Genomic DNA, 19,807 nt, shown 5'->3' with positions numbered 1-19,807 from the left:
GATTTTACTTGATTCCATGGTGGTTATCTTTGTAAACGCGCACGTGTAAGCCTGTGTGTTCATATATACCCCTATAAAAACCCTTTTATTTTCGCTTGTAAATGTCATTTTTTCCCATTCCCTCCCGTTATTCCCTACTCCCAAACTACAATTTCCTAAAATTCCCATTTCTGAAAATTAAGTTTTACCAATTCCCATAGGATTCCCGTTCCAATGTTCACCTCAACTTAAGAATAGTTATGTTTGTAATACATCCAAATTTTCCCACAAAAGTTCATTGCACCAAAAAACTGATACAAACAGGTGAACAGAATACAGCTCGTAGTCTGTTTTGCAGTGTGACTTCTTACTGAAATAAAGTTTAACACGGCGTGCGGAGGGTTGCATCGGTTTTCACAGTTGACAGTGCGTGTATTACAATGAAAATATTAAAACTATGCACAGCGGGGTGTCGGATGAAAAATGTCTGACTACGACCCCTCAGAAAATTCAGTTCGGCAAAAATCTACCGACACCCTGATGCATAGCGTGCTTTCTTTGTTGAAAGTTATTTTGTGACAGGGGGGGAATGATCTTATTTGAAGACTCGCTGGCTATTGTAATGTGAATGGTTGAAATTCGTTGCGTGCACAAGTTGAATCTGTCAGTTGTGACGGTGATGAATGAACGAATTGATGTGTATTCTTCTATTTAGCCTGATTAGGGACTTGTCCCGTCAACATCTTTTAGTTACTGGCCTGTTTTTTCCTGTTTTTTCATTCATTCATGCAATATATATATTTTGAGTGTGTATTGATTATTGATCGTTTTATTCAAGTTTCTCAAGTTAGTTACCCTAACCCAACCTTCACGAGTTGATTCAAGTTAATTTTAAAACAGTGCCTCTTCGCACATTGATCAACTTTATTGAAACACTATTACGAGCCAATCTTTCAAAACGACATAACGGAAATGCTGACAATGATTTCAGTGTCCTATGTTCAAAATCCTATGCTTCGATTATTTTGAAAACTCAGCAATTTAAAAAAGGTAGGACCAGGACGGGGCCTTGAGGGCGTCAGACGTATGACAACTATGCCCACTATCTTTCTGTGTGTTTGTGTTTATGTGTGTATGGTTTGTTTGTGTGTGTAAATCTATTCTTGTTGATGCTCTAATCATATATCCTGTTTCGGCAATACGATTTAGCTATAAAAGTTTCGATGTTAGAATGTATTGAATAGTGCATCTATATATGTTATATAGGTGTATATAAATGTATGTTGTGTATTTATGTGTGTGTATCCATATGAATATAGTGCCTGTATATATGATGTAGAGATATAGATATGACTGTGATGCTTTTCATCTAATATCCAAGTAAGATCAACAACATCACCTGTAATCACTAAGTTTACTTTTAGTTTGTGTTATTACCTACAATTATATTTGTATGAAATTACTTTTAGCCGTGTTTTATGAAGAAATAGTGACAAAATGATTTTTTTTGTAAAACGTTTAAAAGAGCCATTTAAGAGTTTATTCACGAAGTTGAATGAGAAGAGCTAGCAAACAATAACCGAACCAACCGTTTTAAAATTTAATTCATCATCATCACCTACTATTTATTTATTTTTTGTTAGATTAATTAAAATTAATCATTAATTACATATTACATTGATTAGCATTAAAATTTATTAGAGAGAAGTACTAATACATACAAACCCATACAAACCCATACATACATACATACATACATACATACATACATACATACATACATACATACATACATACATACATACATACATACTACATAGTAGATACACATCCCTCAGTCAGCGTTTGTCATTTTTCATTTTCGTTTCAATTTATCTCTTCATCTATCATGATCTTTGGTATTAATTTTGCCAATGATGGAATAATAAAGTTGATTGAAATTGGCCGCCTGTTCTTCTTAAAGGTCTTCATGTGTAAGTGTCCTCTGATCAGTATCACCATCTTCCTTCTCGTCACTGCTCACTCTTTTTTCCAGGCCAACCTTGAAGAGGGTTTATTTTTTCACGTCACTTTTAAAAAATTTTAATATAATTTAATTTTTCTGTCTACATTGTGATTGAAATGTTTATTAATTAATTAATTAATTAAATTAATTAATTTATTAGAATGTTAATTATGTCTTTCTCTGTTTATTTTTTGTAAGCCCATTATTTTATTATTGCTTATACTTGTAACATAATAAAGTGTGTTATATCATGTAATATAACAAATAAATGATTTTAAACAGTTCGTGAAAAAAAGTTGGATGTAGAAGTGTATGATGTAACAAGGAGGCAACAGGAGCAAGCGATTCTTCATTTGTCAGATGATGAGATGATGAATTGCCCAGTGATCAATGCATCAGATTTAGTTATCAAGTTACTGGAGCCAACATTCATTACAAGCATCGAATTATATAACTACAGTCAGTTGCTCTTTTCAACAAACAGATTACTATTTGATCATTCTTTGCTAAAATAGATGCATTATTTTTTTATTTTTTTTAATATTTTTTAAAAATTTTTAGTGACATCCTTGTAACACTATATTCAGACCTTTTTTTACGACATTACAATTAACAATACAATGCAACAACACACAAGATGATGAGTCATTAGACACTCTAATTGAAGTGACTTTGGAAGGAACAAAAAAAATTGAAGACCGATTCAATAAAATCATTTGTGCCAAGAGATACGAACTGCCACACAAAACGAGGATATGTGGTAGAGACCCTATGTTCGCTAAAGCAATTCATCTCAACGATCTGGCCTCCAGAAACCATCTGCAATTATGTGAGATCAAAATTTTCAGTAAGTTGTTTGTAATTTTTTAAGGGTAGATTTGTTCATGATGATGAGGATGATGATGATCTTGAAGAATATCATATTTTCATGTGATAACCCTGATCATCATTATCTCGTCATCATCTTCATCATTATCATCTCTATGATAATGAAATCGTGCAGCCTGCTTGCCTGGCTACTTCAACAACACATGCAACCAGACATGTCACTGCATGAACCAGGCGGTCTGCAGAGTTGAGAATGGCCAGTGTCCCAACCTCATCTGCGACTATGGTTGGAAGGGCATCAGTTGTCAGGAAGGTCTGTCTGATTGGACTCTAGTTATCTGTCTGTCTCTTTGTCTATCAGTGTCTAAGTCTTCGTCTGTATATCCGTTTGTTTGTTTGTCTGTTTGTTTATTTGTTTGTGTGTGTGTGTGTATGTCTGTTCTTCTGTTTGTTTGTTTGTCTTAATACTATCCATCTATCTCGAAACAAAGTAATCATTTCCTTTGTTTCATTGACTGATACCCACAGCCTGAATTCGACCCATTGTTATTATAATTTTAAATGATGTGCTTTGGAAACGAAAAACTCAATTTATTTTGAAAAAATTGTTATGAGAATGAAATTTTTCAAATTCGAAATTTTTTGGTAAAATTAGATGAGTGTATATCAGAAAGTTTCAAATTTAAGAGTTTTGTTCCTCTGGGTAGTCTTCCAGGCCACATAATGTTTCTAATTTGTGTTAGAACTATGTTTGAGGTATGTGATGAAAGCGGTCTCGTTGATTTATATCATTATACTGACGATGCTAAAGTGTTTAAAATAGTAAAATCTGTTTATGATCACAATAATTTGCAACTCTTTTTAAATTGATGGTTGTCGTAAATTGATTTATATTATATTTTTGTTTTGTGGTTAAGTCTGCATTCAAGTTTTTACGACTTCTACGTTGTTTCATTATGAACTGTTAATTTTAGATAAGACTTAACGAATTTACTTGCGCCAATTGTTGTTGTTATTATTATCATATGTTGTTGTTATTATTATTATGCATGTACGAACGTTTGAAATGGGGCGACGATACAACAGCCTGTAGGGAGGGATGGTTTGGATCGAATTGCAGGCATGAATGTCATTGTGCCGGCGCTGTGGCCTGCGACATCACTGACGGCAGGTGTCCGAGGGATCTCTGCGACCCTCTCTGGTTTGGATACTCTTGTCAAACAAGTCAGCCACGATGCTGATGGTGATGATGATTGTAGGTGACGATTGTTTTAAATGTTATAATGGCGGACCTTCAGACGCAAATAGCACAGAGCTCGCACACATATACACACACACACACACACACACACCTACGCACAGCTCTTCCGAAGCCAACTTCAACTCCGTACACTTCCTTTGAAACGTCGGACAGCATCAACATTCTCTGGAACTGCCACAACGAAGAGAACGTGGTCGACGGCTTGAGCATGATGTTTGCTGTGCTGTACAAAAGGGTGGGCAGGTTTGAGGAGTTTGATGGTAGCGAAGTTGATGACGACTTGACTGGATCTCAGGGAGATGGTGATGTGAGGCAGAGGGAGAAAATGAACACCGAGGATGTTTTGAAAGTTGTCATCGGTGACAATGTCTTGGTTGGTACGATGATGATGGGAATGATTGTGAGTGAGATGAAGTTGAAAATTTTTCAATAAAATTTAAAACTTTTTTAAGAAATGTTTTTGATGGGATCGCACTAACAAATTTCTTTCTATTTTACCTATACGTTGTCAAATATATAATTGTTCACTTTTTCTATTCATTTGTGTTCTTGCTTTCGTCATTCATTTGTTTGTTTTTCATTCTTTCACTTGTTCTTATTCATTTCTTCGTCCCATCCGTCCATCCATCCATCCATCCATCCATCCATCCGTCCATCCATCCATCCATCCGTCCATCCATCGATGACATCCAGCAGGCATATGAGAACTCTTCAACGAACTACTTGACGATCGTCAATCGCTTACTGGAGGGCTGGGCGGTTGCTGACCTCAAAGTGCCATATTTGCAAGGTGAGCGCTAGTTTCAATAAGTGATGATGACGATGATGAGGATGATGATGAAGCTGGTGATGATGACGACGACGACAAATCTCTCTCCACCAACAGGCAAATACACGTACGAAACGAATATCCCGAATTTAAAGTTCAACACAAATTATACTTTTTGTGTTTTTGGTTATTTGTTGTTGCCTAACAATCGAGTCGTCTGGGGCGAGTTGAGTCTCTCCAGTAACAACCTAAAGACCAGCTGCAAAGGTTTTGCATTTTAATTAGATCTCATTAACGCTTTCGCATATTAATTAGATCTCATTAACATTTATTGCATATTAATTTCTATTAGTAACTGGTTGAAGTGTTGAATTTAAAGTTCTATTATCAATATTATTTAATCTTATTTTTATTACATGCAGCTCCGAGGAGTGTCCTCATCCAGAATGTAACTTCATTCACGGAGGAACTCAGCGGCCCAATCATCTACGTCCTCTGGAAGGTCATCTATCATTGTTCACAACAATACCACCACCACCACTACCACTAATACTGATGTTACTATCACTGCTACTGCTACTGCTAACAATGATAATAATAACTTGCTTGCATGTTATATTTCCTTCACTCACACGTTTTTCTTGTCTTCTTCATGGATCATGTTTTTATTTATTTTTCAAATCCGTTATTCCTTCTAGAAACTCCTGCCAAGCGAGACCAATTGTGACAAAGTTCTCTACTATGAGATCTTCTACCAGGAGCAGCAAGCATCCTTCTCGTCATCGTCCCCATGGATGAAAGAAACAGTACCACCTGACAGACATGATTGTTACCTAACTAGGGATGTGCTGTCCGGCAGGAATTATCAAGTGAAGTTGGTTGCGGTGAACAACGGCCGGCTTGAAAGTTCCAGTGATTTGTACTTGGTTAGCACTCCATATGATGAAAATAATGGCAGCTACCCTGGCCTGTCGGATGGTTTGTTTTGTCTTACTTGTTTATCTCCTTATTTTTTTGACTGATTAGTTTCTGCTTCGATTTGCAATTGTATATTTTAATCATTTAACTCTCTACATTTCATTTGATCAACAGTTCCCATTTTTTTTTCTCAAAATTTCATTCGACAAGCAGGCAATCAAGAAAGAAACACACTTAGGCTGGCCACATTAAGCATGTGCGCTCGGATCCAGCCAGTTTTATTTAAATTTATCGAATTAAACTCGATGTTGAATTAGCAAGTTCACGGCAATACAATGATCAAGCAGGAATAAAACGAATTAACCAATGAAATCTATAGCAATAAGCTTAATATTTAAACAAAAATGAAATAATTTACTTATAAACCGCTCAGTTGAACAAAATAAATTAGACACTTTTTCATACAATGCATCAACTCAGTAGTTTTTCCATTGCAAAATGTTTTAAAGGGTTTATTTATAGGAATAGATTCGGCTTATTTACCTACATTTTAATGTAACAATTCATCTACAGCTTAAGATCGATCATTTTTTTAACTTCTGCTCTTTACTGACCCGCTCTGTCCAGTTGGCGAATTTAGAAATTTTGGTGAATTTAGAAGATGATCGTTATCGTAACGAATGAATTTATAGACGAATCTAAGATTTACATTCGTATTGAGTTGATCTATATTTAGAGTCTTGTATTTTTAAAAAAGTATGTCCAGTGTGATCGTATTTATTTAAGTAAAATCTAATGCGTTAAAAATGTACCAGAACTAAAAATAGTTTGTTGATTAAAAATTTGAAAGATCGTCAAAAAGCGTTGCCATACGTAAGGTGTTGGTAGAGGAAAGAGTGGCAGAGGATTATCGTTCGTGGTGCTAATTCGTTGCCTATTTTGTATTCAATGCCAATAAATTTGTATATTTGATCAGCATTATCATCATCTTAATCATCGTCCTCTTCCTCCTCTTCATCTTCTTGACCACCATCATCACACCGACATGCCTTGCATGAAATGCAGCCCACGTTGATGGGATGTCGACAGCGAAAGTTGGAGCGCTTGGCGTAACTTCGACCGTCATCTTCCTGGCTGCTGCGTGCTCCGCCGTGGCTTTCCTGCTCTGGAGGTGATGCGATGATGGTGGTTGCTGCAATGATGATGATTTAATGACGGTGGATGCCTTTGACATTTTGACAGAAAGAAGAAAGCGAAAAAATTGAAAAATTACGATAAGCTCTGCCACCAGCCGCCAACAACGAGCCACGTCTGTGAGTCATCTTTCGTATCGTCAGCCTTTTTCAATATCTCGCGAATATTTTGTTCGTCGTTAATTTTCTTCAATTAACCAATGAAATTAAATTATTCAAACTCATTTTATACTCTGATTGGCTGGCAGGTATGGCCAATGACGTCCTATCAAACTCGAGCAACGAGGTGCAGGCGAAGATAGTTATCCGCCCGTCATCTCGCGTTTTGACTGCCGATCAGGTGACTGACCTCGGAGGCAGGGTTCGCAGCTACAGAGGCAGCAGTGCCGCCAACAACACCAGCAACCACAGAGTTTACGAAGATTTCATTCTACCAAAGTCCGTGCACGTTCGAAGTATGTCAGACATCGAGAAACTTGGTCATCCAATCAAACTGCAGGATTTGGAAGAATTTTTGCAGTCGGAAATGAATGACGGATATGAAACTCTGCGGCAGGAATTTGATGTTGGTTATGATGATGATGATGATGAGGAGGAGGAGGAGGAGGAGGATTTGTTAGCATGGTAGTGATGAATGTGTTTGTAATCATTAAAAATAATTTCTAGGAAATCCCAGCGGAAAGCCCAGAAGCGACGAAAATAGCTGGGACGAACTCGTTTAACATTACTAAAAATAGATTCAAGGATGTCATTGCCTGTTAGTTTTGCTCATCTTTGGTCGACTTCATTTTCATAAATTTGTGCCATCAATTTTATTTTCCATCATCGTCGCCATCTTCAGCACTCTTACATTCAACATGATCATTGCAGGCGACCAAACTCGAGTCGTGCTGAAACGTGCTAACAGCAGCAACAACAACTTTAATGAACCATTGACGGATTACATCAATGCCAATTACATTGACGTTGTTCATTTTCTGATCGTTGATTTATATATCAATCCATCTGTCTATCTATCCACCCATCCGTCCATCCATCCGTCCATCCATCCATCCATACATCCATCCATCCATCCATCCATCCATCTATCCATGAATATATCTAAATGTGTTAATATTTGGGATTTCTTTTTTTATTTATGTGTCTGTATATATGCGTTTGTATTAGTTTGTATGTGTTTGTATTAGTTTGTATGTGTTTGTATGTGTTTGTATGTGTTATAAATGTTTCCCGCTGTTGTAATTGAAATTGATGCGTGTTGAACGGTTTCAGGGGCACAAGAAGGAGCGCTTCTACATTGCCACACAAGGTCTTTACTGCTTTTTAATGTTCAATTTATTTGCAATCGGATCATCATCATTTACTTCGTCATCATCATCATTGCACCATCTCGGCATCATCGTCTTCATCATCACCATCATCATCTTGCTGACGGCGCCAGGCTGCAAGAAGAACACGATTGTTGATTTCTGGGGCATGATATGGCAGGAGCAGTGCAGACGTGTTGTCATGGTTACCAATCTCGTTGAAAGGAGCACTGTGGGTTTCCACCTTTCTTTCTTTCTTTTTTTCTTTCTTTCCTTTTTTCTTTCTTTCTTTTTGTTTTCTCGTTCATTCGTCTATTTGTTCATTATTTCACTCGTTCATTCGTTTTTCATTCATTCATTCGCTCCATTGTTCATTTATTGTTTAGTAATTGATTGGATGTTTTGATTTTTGATTGGTTGGCTGGTTTTTTCTGATTGGTTCATTCATTTCCTGGCCTCCTCCATGAGAGAGAGAGAGAGAGAGGTGACGACGAATTTGAAACCATCCCCATCGAGCAGATCAAATGCCATCAATATTGGCCCGACAAACTCAACTCGACACGCGTCTACGGCGACATCGCAGTCCGTCTCACGGACGTCATCAAGTTGACCTACTTCACTGTGCGCTCATTGGACGTGAGGCGAGGCTCCGAAACTAGGTCAGTGAAGCAATTTCATTTTACTGCCTGGCCGGATCAAAAAGTTCCAGAAAAATTAGCCCAAGTCGTGACCTTTAGGAACAAAATAAGGTCACATGACGTCACACACGGTGGGGTCATCGTGGTGCATTGCAGTGCGGGGATTGGAAGGTCGGGCGCGTTCATCGCTATGGATCGATTGCTGGATGAGATGGAGGATGGGGAAGAGGTCGTTGGTGTGGGCGAGAGGATGGTCGATGTGATGAAGACGACGACGATGTTGAGGATGCAGCGATGCAACATGGTTCAGAAACCTGTTAGTCGTTGGTTGGTTGGTTGGTTGGCTGGTTGGTTGGCTGGTTGGTTGGTTGGTTGGTTGGTTGGTTGGTTGGTTGGCTGGTTGGTTAGTTGGTTGGTTGGTTGGCTGGTTGGTTGGCTGGTTAGTTGGCTGATTGGTTTGTTGGTTGGCTAGCTGGTTGGGTGGTTGGTTGGTTGGTTGGTTGGCTGGTTGGTTGATTGGGTGGTTGAAATGTCGTTCTCGCTTCTAAGGTTCATTGATTCATTTGTTCGTCAGGAGCAGTATATCTTCCTGTACCAAGCAGTTCTCGAGGCCTACAAGTTCGGCAACACCATCATTCAAGGCTCCAAAATTAGGCAGACTGTCGACGCCATCTTGAAACAAAATGGCGTCAATGGGAGGAGCTGCTTGTTGGAGGAGCAATATGAGGTTGGGTGATGGCGAGGATGAAGATGGTCATGTTGGCTTCTTTCCATGTTGACAACTGTTCAGATTAATTAATACTTTTAAAAATTAATGAATGCAAATCGATGATGACGATGGAGAGGGTGAGCAATTGAAATAGGCAACAACATCACAACCTCACCAACAGTTGTTGCAAAAAGTGGCCATGGAGAGCACAGCGACCATCACGTCATCTTCCTTTGAAGTGACTCTCTGTGCCTTGGAGCCTGACAATGTTGATAAGAATCGTTACTCAACCGTTCTGCCAGGTTTGCTTCTAACTATTCATTCAGTGGTTGAGCGACTGACTGACTGATTGATTGATTGATTGATTGATTGATTGATTGATTGATTGATTGATTGATTGATTGATTGATTGATGAACTAACTACGGATCATTCATTGATTCATCCACCGTTGTGATTGACAGATGACAAGTCCCGCCCATTCCTGACCAGCGTCGTTGAAGGAACGAATGATTACATCAACGCCACCTACCTTAATGTTGTCACTCTACTTTTTCTTATTTTTATTTTTTCTATAGCAGGGCACCACCACCACCACAATCATTATGACCACTAGGGCTACAAGTACCGCAACGCTTACATAACGACTCAGATGCCTCTGCCTCAGACTGTGGTGGATTTCTGGAGGCTGGTCTTTGAACATGATTGTCGCGTTGTGGTCATGCTCAACTTCTTCCAACCAGACAGTCAGGTTGTGGCGATGATGGCGATTGAATGAAACTGCTACTTCATTTGATTGCGCCACAAGTCAGTCAAACTTTCACACCGTCCTCTCAATCGCAGCAGTCCCATGGGCAGTACTGGCCGGAAGATGGTGAAGAAAGTGAGTGTGGACCGTTCCTCCTGAGGTGTCTGTCGTTCAAGAGGTATGGGGGTGTTTCGGCGAGGGTCGTTCTACTCAGTTACTTGTCTGAGGTTAGGATTCACAGTTCATTCGATCATTCATTCGTTTATCTATCCATTCGTCAATCGATCATTCCATTCATCTACCCATCCATCTATCCATCCATCTATCCATCCACGGCCCAGGTGATGATGAACAGTTCGACGAAATCCCACTTCGACACCTCTCCCCGCCAGGTCACCTTGTTTGCCTGCCATTCACTTGAAGCTTACTTTACAAAGCGTCATTTAAAACTACCATCAACAACATCAACCGCGCTAATACCATCAGCATCATCATCATCAGCAGCAGCAGCATTATTATCATCATCATCATCGTCATCGTCGTCGTTATTAAAGTTCAAAAGTGATGAAAAGTTTGAGATGGTGTGTAGGGATGTCAGTCGGTTGATGGGTTTGATGGATGCCGAGTCCTGCAACGTTGATGTCGACCTACCTGTCATCGTGCACTGCGAGTTAGTTTTTCTGCTCTGAAGGGATGGGCTGAATTGATGTCTCTTGTCTGTCTTGCCTTTCGCCGTTTTTAAGTCAAACACCTGAATTACGTACATTTTGATTCATTTTTTGGGGCTCTCCTTGTCATCGTCTCGTCATCGTCTCGTCATCGTCTCATCTCATCCACCACCAACCACCACAGTGACGGCCAGACAATAAGCGGCATGTTCGTAGCACTGTGTCAGATTCGTGAGCAGTTGCAAGAGGAGCATGAGGTGGACGTCTTTCAAATCGTCCGCTCCATCGTCTGCACTCGACCAGGCACCTTCCCCCACCTCGTCAGTTTGCTACGTCTTCCTGTTATTATTATTATTATTTATTATTATTATTATTACAATTGTTCCATGCGTTCATAGAGTTTTCCCTAACTGCTTCATACAAATGTTGAATACTGAAGACCGAACGTTTCGTTCAAAGTTTTAAGCATGGGTGAGGCGCTCAAAATAACAATTGTAATTCTAATTCCTCTATTTCTTAATAACCTCTTGGTTTGTAGATTTTATTTATCTCGAATGGCATACGCTATCATAATAATTGCACTAACATCAAAAATTTTCTGCTGTACTTTCGAAATATTCATCTGGCATTATAGCGTGATTTATGAATTAGTAAATTTTTTGGAGTTAAATGTTTTATTTTTCGAGTAATTTAATTTTGTTTCTTCTTCTTGGCGTCCGGATTATTTCTTCTTGCTGAATGGCATATTTCTGTTTGACTTGTTTTAATGATTTGATTTGATCATCGCCATTTTGTTTATTTTTGAAACAGGGCCAACTCCACTTCAGCTACCTGATGGCCGTGTACTTTGCGGAACAACAACAACAACACCAGTAACGACAACAGCAACATCAGTATCAATAGCGTTTTGAATAAATTGTGCTGCTTAATGCATCAACGTGCAGAATGTAATTTGCCTTGCTGATACATCTACCTTAAATACACACACCTGTGTGTGTGGTCTGTGGGTGTGTGTGTGTGTGTGTGTGTGTGTGTGTGTGTGTGTGTGTGTGTGTGTGTGTGTGTGTGTGTGTGTGGCAGCAGTGTGTTTTGGAGTTGTAGTAACGTGTTGCACTGCAAACGAGTGAAGGCTATGTTTCCATCCATTCAAGCGTAGTATCAATTCTTCTTCATCGTTCTTTTATCTGCTAGCACTTAATTGTTGTGCTAACATTTTTTTCAAACTTTTCTCTCTATCCTACTTCATTTCTTTGTGTTATTTTTTTTTGTCGATCTATTTCTATTCTTTATAATGATGATGATGATGATGATGATGACGTGGAGGAAGAAGATGATGATAATGATTTTGTTCTTTGTATATTTTTCTTTAGATTTTGTGTTCTTTCTTTCATTATTATCGCTCATTTTTATGTTTTTTAGTCCATCAACTTTTATTGAGCTATAATTTTTCATATATTTACAATGTTTAAAAAAACCCATTCATTCATTCATTCATTCATTCATTCATTCATTCATTCATTCATTCATTCATTCATCCATTCATTCATGGACGGTGTGAGTCACAGTATTATTTGTATGTTGTTAACAACTGTAACTGTGTACATGCCACCAATGAAGGTCTTCAGTTTGAAATTTCAATTTGGTGTCTGTGTGTCTTGCAGTGCACGGTCAGTCTGTCACTTTTTGTTCATTTCAATTCTTATTGCATGTCAAAACTTTCAATTTTTTTTAATGTGATATGATTCTTTTTCTAAATATTTAGCCATGTATGTTATAACTACTCTCTGTCTCTCTCCCACACACACACGCACGCGCACACACACGCACGCACAAATACATACATACACACACACACATACATACATACATACGCGCAGATACAGACATGCAATTTCGTTTGTTGTTTTTACAAAATGTATTCCACTTCGTGAAAGGCATTGATGGTGTAGCGCTTGTTTTTCATTGAGTTGCATTTGATTTGAAGCCGTAGAATGAGATTCATCTCTTCATTAAAACATTCATTGATGTTTGGAAGTTGTTTAAAATTTTCAAGTTTATTACCTTTTTTCAATTTTAAAACTAATAAGCTGCGTTAGATATTGACTTTATAATTAATTTACTTGCAATATATTTTTATAAAAACCATATTTATTCCTCTATTAATGTTGCCTTTATCTAAAAATGTTTTATACTTCAATGAAGGTTTTATTTTTTTCGTAGAAAGACCAGGTCACTAGTGAGCCATACAATTTGATGAATATACACAAATAATATATATATATATATATATATATATATATATATATATATATATATATATATATATATATATATATGCTAATTTATTTATTATTCATAATGAATCATTATTTTCTTACTCAGTGTCTGTATAGATTAGTGTAAGCATAGTTTAATTATTTTAAGCAGATCAGAGATATGCGAGCTTTTTTACATATATTTTTATCTGATTTTTTGTGTTTCTTTTATTATTTAATTTCAATATTTTAATGTTAAATTTTTTATGAAAATTATGAAACTTTCAATTTACAAATTTAAATTATTTATGAAACAATTATTGATGAATTTTCAGAACTCTTGTTTACCTTGCATGTGTCATTACCATATTTATATGAAAATCTCAACAGGTTTCATTCATTCTTGTTGAATTAACATTTGGGAGTTTGTAGAAATATGGTTGAAAATTCTTTCGCTCTTAAAAAATGGTGGCTTTCCATATTTCGGCACATTTGTGCTTTATTTAGCTAATTTCACTTCAACTGATTTTATCGTCTGGGCGCTGGGCGTTTTAATTTCAAAAGATTTATTATTTATAATTTGTTTTAACGGACTCACCAGTAATCATATTTTTTTAAACTCGCCATTATTTCAAATAGAAGCTTTTTTTAATCCAACCGACCGCCATTGAAGTGATGAAATGAACAAATACAAATTCATCGACGTTATTGGTGAAGGTTGGTTAGTTCAACAACTTAAAAATAAAATAACTGAACTTCATCCTCTTTCAATTCATTATTATTATTAAGTAAAAAATTTAATTTACCACAAAATGAATATATTTTATTTTTCGGATATTGTAGTATTATCTATTATTTTTTTATTTATATTATAATGAACCTTATACTCTTATTTATAGTACACTGAAATTTGCCATAGTGCAGGCTGTTGTACGTACATTTGTTGAAGTAGAGGTGACCCTAACCCACCTACCCTAACCCTATATGGCCTATATAGTCCTATCAATATAACTACATAGTACATATAGTATATCTTTATAAATAACTTAATAACAATAAACTTGATAACGATAATTATAACAATATAAAACTTAATATTTCACAGTATAAAATCCTATATAACTATTCTATACAACTCTATACAACTTAGTCTATATATCTTAAATTTGCCAGGGGCTTATGGCATTGTCATGAAGTACAAAAACAAGGTTATATTTTTATGATTTTTCTTATCATACAATTACTAATTATAATTACTTACAATATTTTTTATTCTTGTTTATTTAAGCTGTGTTTTTTCAATTTTACTATTTGAGTTATGTGTTTTTTTCTGTAAAAGTGTAAACTTAATTTTTTCAACATTTTTTCACAAGCAATCTGGAGAGATTTGTGCCATTAAGAAGTTTAAAGATGTTGGAGGTAGTCTCTTTTGATTTGATAGGAGTTCATAATGATGCTAAGTTTTTTACTTGATTACATATGAAGTTAATAATTTTTATGTTATAATTTTTCATAAAATAAAAAGACAATGAAGATATGAAAATAACAAACATGCGAGAGTTGAAGTTATTGAAAAGTCTGAAACATGAAAACATCGTTAGCATCAAAGAATCATTTTTCAAACACAAGAAACTTTGTATTGTTTTTGAATATATCCCAAAAGTTGGTGTCTTTACTATTTGCTTTTTGAATCAGTATATAAATTAAGTTTATTCAGTTTTAAATAATTGATAATTTAGTTAAACTCAATTTTATTTCATTTGTTGAAGAACGTGTTGGAAATTCTAGAAGAATATTCAGATGGAGTGCCCGTGGACCAGTTGAAGTGGTACATTTATCAACTTTGTCGGGCTGTAAACTACTGTCATGATCGAAATATCATTCACAGAGGCTGACATTTTGTTTATAATTATTATCATTGATGCTCTTCTGACGTCGCTGTTGAAATTTTCATTTTTAGATATAAAGCCGGAAAACCTTTTGATTAATAATGATGGAGACCTCAAACTTTGTGACTTTGGTATGAAAATAAGACATGCAAATACATTTTTAAATAATTTAGTTCTAAATACAAGATGTAAACAAAAACATAATTTTTTAATTCAGTTTGCAATATTTTAAAAGGTTTTGCAAGAAACCTTACTTTATCAGAAGGTAACCACCTGACAGAATATGTTGCTACCAGGTGGTACAGAGCACCTGAACTCTTACTTGGGTCTGTAGTGTTGATGAATTGGCGGCATTGATCTGTAATGTTGTTTGGTTGGCAACGTTGCACTATGGTCTTAAATATTATTTGATTCGCTATGTTGCTTGCTCAGCGAATTGGTTATTCAAGGCTTTAAGATCATCTTTCAATATCATCTTTCAATTATTTCGTAATCGTCTTTTAATTATTTCAGTTTGGCTAACACTTCATTTAAATAAGTGATTTTTACCGTTTGTGTAAATTTGTTCAATAAAAAAATTTAAAAAATAAATGAATGAATTGATTGATTGATTGATTGATTGATTGATTGATTGATTGATTGATTGATTGATTGATTGATTGATTGATTGATTGATTGATTGATGGATTAACGAATGAAGAGCATCATATGGGAAGCCAGTGGACATCTGGTCCGTTGGATGCATCATGGCAGAACTGAGCAATGGTCGTCCATTATTTGCTGGTGAGAGTGAAATTGATCAGCTCTATTTGATCCAGGAAATAATTGGACCCCTCCCTCCCGCCATGGTTAAATATTTCTTCAAGAACCACAGATTCGATCATTGGAATGTAAGTTTTTTTCTGAATCTACATTTTTTATCTATTTTTTATCATATATGAATTCATCTCTTTATCTTAACTTACTCTAAAATTACTTCACGTTAGTTTTTTTTGTTTTACTTGGCAGCTTTGCTCATGCAAAATAATTCAACTTTCTAAAATTTTACTTTGTACAAAATATATAAAATTTTTGAGAATTATAAATAAAATTGAAGAATTAAATTGTTTAAAATCATTTCATCTTTTAGTTTCCATCGGCTGGTAAATCAAGCAGCTTGGATGCTAACTTCAAAAATATTCTCCTTCCTCTTCTTCTCAGTTTTCTGAAGGTTGCTGCATATCATTATACAATTTCTACTGTTCAGTAAAGTTGTAATTCTGGAATGTTGTACAGTACTGTTCATTAAATAGTTACTAATTAGGTGTAAGCGTGGTCAAGTAAGTTACGTGGGAATGACTATATTAAGAAGATTTTTGTGGTTGTTATTTTGTACTGTTTAAAAGTTTTAATCAAGAAGATCAATAACAATTAAATTCATTAGTTTTTAACATTAATTTTAAATCGTTTAAAATTATACCATATTTCAAATATAAAACTTTTTTCATTTATTCGTTTGTTCGTTGTTTTAGTCAGTCCTAGCATTAGATCCAAGCATGAGATTGACGGCCGATGATTGTGTTGAACACCCATGCTTTCAAATGGAACGCTCCTCCAATATTTCGCTCACCAGAAGACGAGACAGAAGAAAAAATCAAATTGCACAGGATAGTGTTACAAATGATGAAAATGTAAATAAGCTTGCAAATTTGGATAGTTTCGTATTGAACTCCGTAAAAAATAGCCATGAACCGAACTTGGAGTCTGGCCACAATTTGGAGAAACAGTCAGAAGCTAATTGTAAAGTTAGTGAAAGTGTCATGGTGACAGCATCAACTAAATTCTTAAGGCGAAATGGTGATCGTTGTTGTCAGGTAACTAAAATACCAATCTTAATTAAAGGTGCGAGAACTGACAATTCGAAAGATGTAGATAATATCAACGAGCATTGCAAACCAAACATTGAAACTAAACTGCTAAAAGAACTGAAAACAAAAAATTTATTGAGTGAAAAACGTTCTTGTGAGAAAGTTACTGCAGCTTCTGAGGAATCATCATCTGCTTCGGATACCACTAATGAAAAAAAGATAATCATTAATGATGTTAGTTGTAGCATTAATAATGATTCCTACGATAATATTAGCAGGAACGTCAGGAACAAACCCAATCTGAAACTCCTCTTCAAACGTGCTTACAACATGAACTCCACACCAAACGCTAGCAACGAGACTGCAGTTAAAATAGCTAATTTTGGATTGCAAACCGATAAGGGTAGCATTGAAAGGGCTTCCATCGATAAACTTAACAAAAACTCGAATAACGTTAATCCAAGTCTCTGTCCTTCTGAAAAGATTGTTGATTTAAAGAAAGATTCTATGGAAATTTGTAAAGGTGAGTAGGCATGTTTACACATTTTATGGTTTTTACTCTAAATAAATTTCATCCTTACTACACTAAATCATAGCTTTTAAATATCGCGCAGGTATCAGCTTTCCAAATTTGGTGAACGAGAAGAAAATAGAAAAGGATGAAATTGTTAGAAATGAGAATGAAGATGAAAGAGACTTTGTCTCAAATAAAGATGGCAAACGCGATATTAATAAACATGATAATTTTAATAGGAACGGACTGGCCGCTGGTAGTAATAATCGTTGCTCGAAATTCGATTGCGACTCAAACTTTATTGATTACGTGGACAGTTTTAAAAAGTTCCGCAGCAAGATGTGCCAAAATGTTGTTTGTGCTAGCGCTAGTGACAGGTTTGTTTATTCGAAAACTCCAATTCAATCGTTGGCTAAATTCTTATTTTCGATTTAACCGTTGTGACAAATTAAATCGATTTTGACTGCATTTGTCAATGACTAGCTATTCTTTTCATATATAATATCACTTTATTGAGGTTCCATTTATTTTTCAACTAAGTATCCGCCATTTTCTCAGCATGAGTTGTAACGTAAAGAGGAATCGAGTGTTATATTTGAGTCCAATAGAAAAATGGGAGCGTAGTGATGTTATGAAGGAAGATGAAGAATGTGATAAAGTAAAAGGTATTCATCTCCACAAATCTGTCATTGCTTCGTCATCTTTACATACGTGCAATGAAGTTGATGATAACGATGGCGATGATTCTGGCGGTGAGAACGTCGCTGATTGCGGACGAATAGTAAGAAATTATTACGAAGAAGTGGGAATAGACGTGGAGGAGCACAAATGTATCTGGTCCAATATGGTGACCGACGAGGATGGGGATGTATGTAACGGTGATCATAATTTTCAACACCACGGGGCAAACAATATAGCTGGCAACGCTGGTGATGGCGTCAACAGTGGTGCTAACTGTTCCACGCATGAACCATACCAACCAAATTGCATTAACCGTGAGCAAACTTTAACACCTGACATCGATTGTGTGGAAGACGATGATACTTTTTCAGATTTAAACATTTGCCAAGTGAGTACATCTTTACATTATTATGTGATTTTTTTCATTTTATTCTACTAGTTCGTCATGATCATATTATTTTCTTGAGACTGCTAGATCATTCTTTTAATGATTTTTTGTACGCTTTAGTTTCCTTATCTCCGTGATCTTTTTTCCTGTTGATCTTTTTTATGCTACCCTTATCTCTTCTACTCTTACCCTAACACTTCTGTTAAACACTTTTACGTTAAATCTGCGTTGCTTTTTCTGGTACTTTTCTCTGGAACTTTCTATCCATTTATAACTACTCCATCACTTATTAAGTTTAGAGCGGATCTCAAAACTCATCTTTTAATAGAATTCGTTGAAGAGAGCTGTTGAACATCGCGGAAATGGGGCTTTAAAAACGAATTGATTGATTGATGAATTAGAGCGTTAAATTCTTGTTTAATGCCATTTTCAGTTAATGTAGGTTTACGATGTTTGCTTTATTTTCGATTTTACTTCGTTTTAGTAATTTTCATTATTTATCACAGAAGAGGTTGAACAAAGAAGGCCGTCCACGACATTCGGGAGAAGGACGACATCTTCAACTACTTCTTGATGGGCGACGCGAAGAAAGTTTGCCGGTAGACAATGAACAGCAATCAGTAAGATTTGACGAGGATCGCGAACAACAAATTCCACCTGTTGTTTTGAAAAGTCAGTTTCAGCAAGCTGCTCGACAAGTTTTTCAGAAATCTCCTCAAAAATCATCACAACATCTCAGTCAACCTTCACGAAATATACTTCAATGTGCTCGTCAACAACCTTTTCAATCATCTCAACGAGTTGCTCAACAAAGTGACGCTAACGAAAAAAAATCTGCGATACAACAGCCAGCGCACCAACGTGATAAAAAACAAGAAATCTTTCAAGAACATCATGAGACACAACGGCAACATCATTCCTACACAAAACCGATACGCAAACGTTGGAAAAAGATGGGAAAATCCTAATTTTGAATTGTGTCTTTAAGAGATTTATTCAAATATATATATTTATACTTTTTAACTTTTTGAAAGATTTTTTTAATTATTTTTTATATAGTCTTTTTTTTGTTCAAACTAAACTGTATACTGATACTAAAACTGTTTTTTCTTTCTATTTTTATATACAAAATGGTTTATATATATATATACATATGTATATATATATATATATACGGTTGTTAATATGCATATATAGTTATATAGAGTTTT

The 19,807-nt window shown here is 35.8% G+C and overlaps 3 protein-coding genes across 3 annotated transcripts; all 3 read left to right on the top strand.

Moving 5' to 3' along the window:
- Positions 1-462: 462 nt before the first annotated feature.
- On the top strand, positions 463-11,898 carry HELRODRAFT_191688 (hypothetical protein; the record flags this gene model as incomplete). Its single annotated transcript, XM_009019012.1, has 26 exons — positions 463-546; positions 1,943-2,030; positions 2,267-2,443; positions 2,622-2,831; positions 2,988-3,125; positions 3,899-4,036; positions 4,175-4,446; positions 4,767-4,863; positions 4,960-5,109; positions 5,265-5,344; positions 5,541-5,820; positions 6,826-6,931; positions 7,003-7,073; positions 7,202-7,518; positions 7,620-7,710; positions 7,824-7,936; positions 8,226-8,492; positions 8,780-9,202; positions 9,473-9,625; positions 9,789-9,909; positions 10,071-10,144; positions 10,223-10,357; positions 10,450-10,581; positions 10,909-11,024; positions 11,207-11,342; positions 11,833-11,898. 26 exons carry the CDS (start codon positions 463-465, stop codon positions 11,896-11,898), a joined length of 4,035 nt encoding a protein of 1,344 aa, XP_009017260.1.
- A 677-nt stretch (positions 11,899-12,575) lies between these two features.
- Positions 12,576-15,172, top strand: HELRODRAFT_191687 (hypothetical protein; the record flags this gene model as incomplete). Its single annotated transcript, XM_009019011.1, has 7 exons — positions 12,576-13,258; positions 13,285-13,306; positions 13,359-13,994; positions 14,451-14,485; positions 14,651-14,696; positions 14,803-14,939; positions 15,047-15,172. The coding sequence occupies exons 3-7, from the start codon at positions 13,958-13,960 to the stop codon at positions 15,170-15,172; spliced, it is 381 nt and encodes a 126-aa protein (XP_009017259.1). The 5' UTR covers positions 12,576-13,258; positions 13,285-13,306; positions 13,359-13,957.
- Positions 15,173-15,912: 740 nt separating this feature from the next.
- HELRODRAFT_172348 (hypothetical protein) lies at positions 15,913-19,583 on the top strand (the record flags this gene model as incomplete). Its single annotated transcript, XM_009019010.1, has 7 exons — positions 15,913-16,056; positions 16,296-16,376; positions 16,678-17,536; positions 17,628-17,904; positions 18,086-18,596; positions 19,103-19,268; positions 19,336-19,583. 7 exons carry the CDS (start codon positions 15,913-15,915, stop codon positions 19,581-19,583), a joined length of 2,286 nt encoding a protein of 761 aa, XP_009017258.1.
- Positions 19,584-19,807: the final 224 nt, after the last annotated feature.

Source organism: Helobdella robusta (assembly GCF_000326865.2).
Source record: "Helobdella robusta unplaced genomic scaffold HELROscaffold_23, whole genome shotgun sequence".
Classification (NCBI taxonomy): domain Eukaryota; kingdom Metazoa; phylum Annelida; class Clitellata; order Rhynchobdellida; family Glossiphoniidae; genus Helobdella; species Helobdella robusta.
The sequence above is the reverse complement of the archived record's forward strand: the minus strand, read 5'-3'. Positions and strand labels throughout refer to the sequence as shown.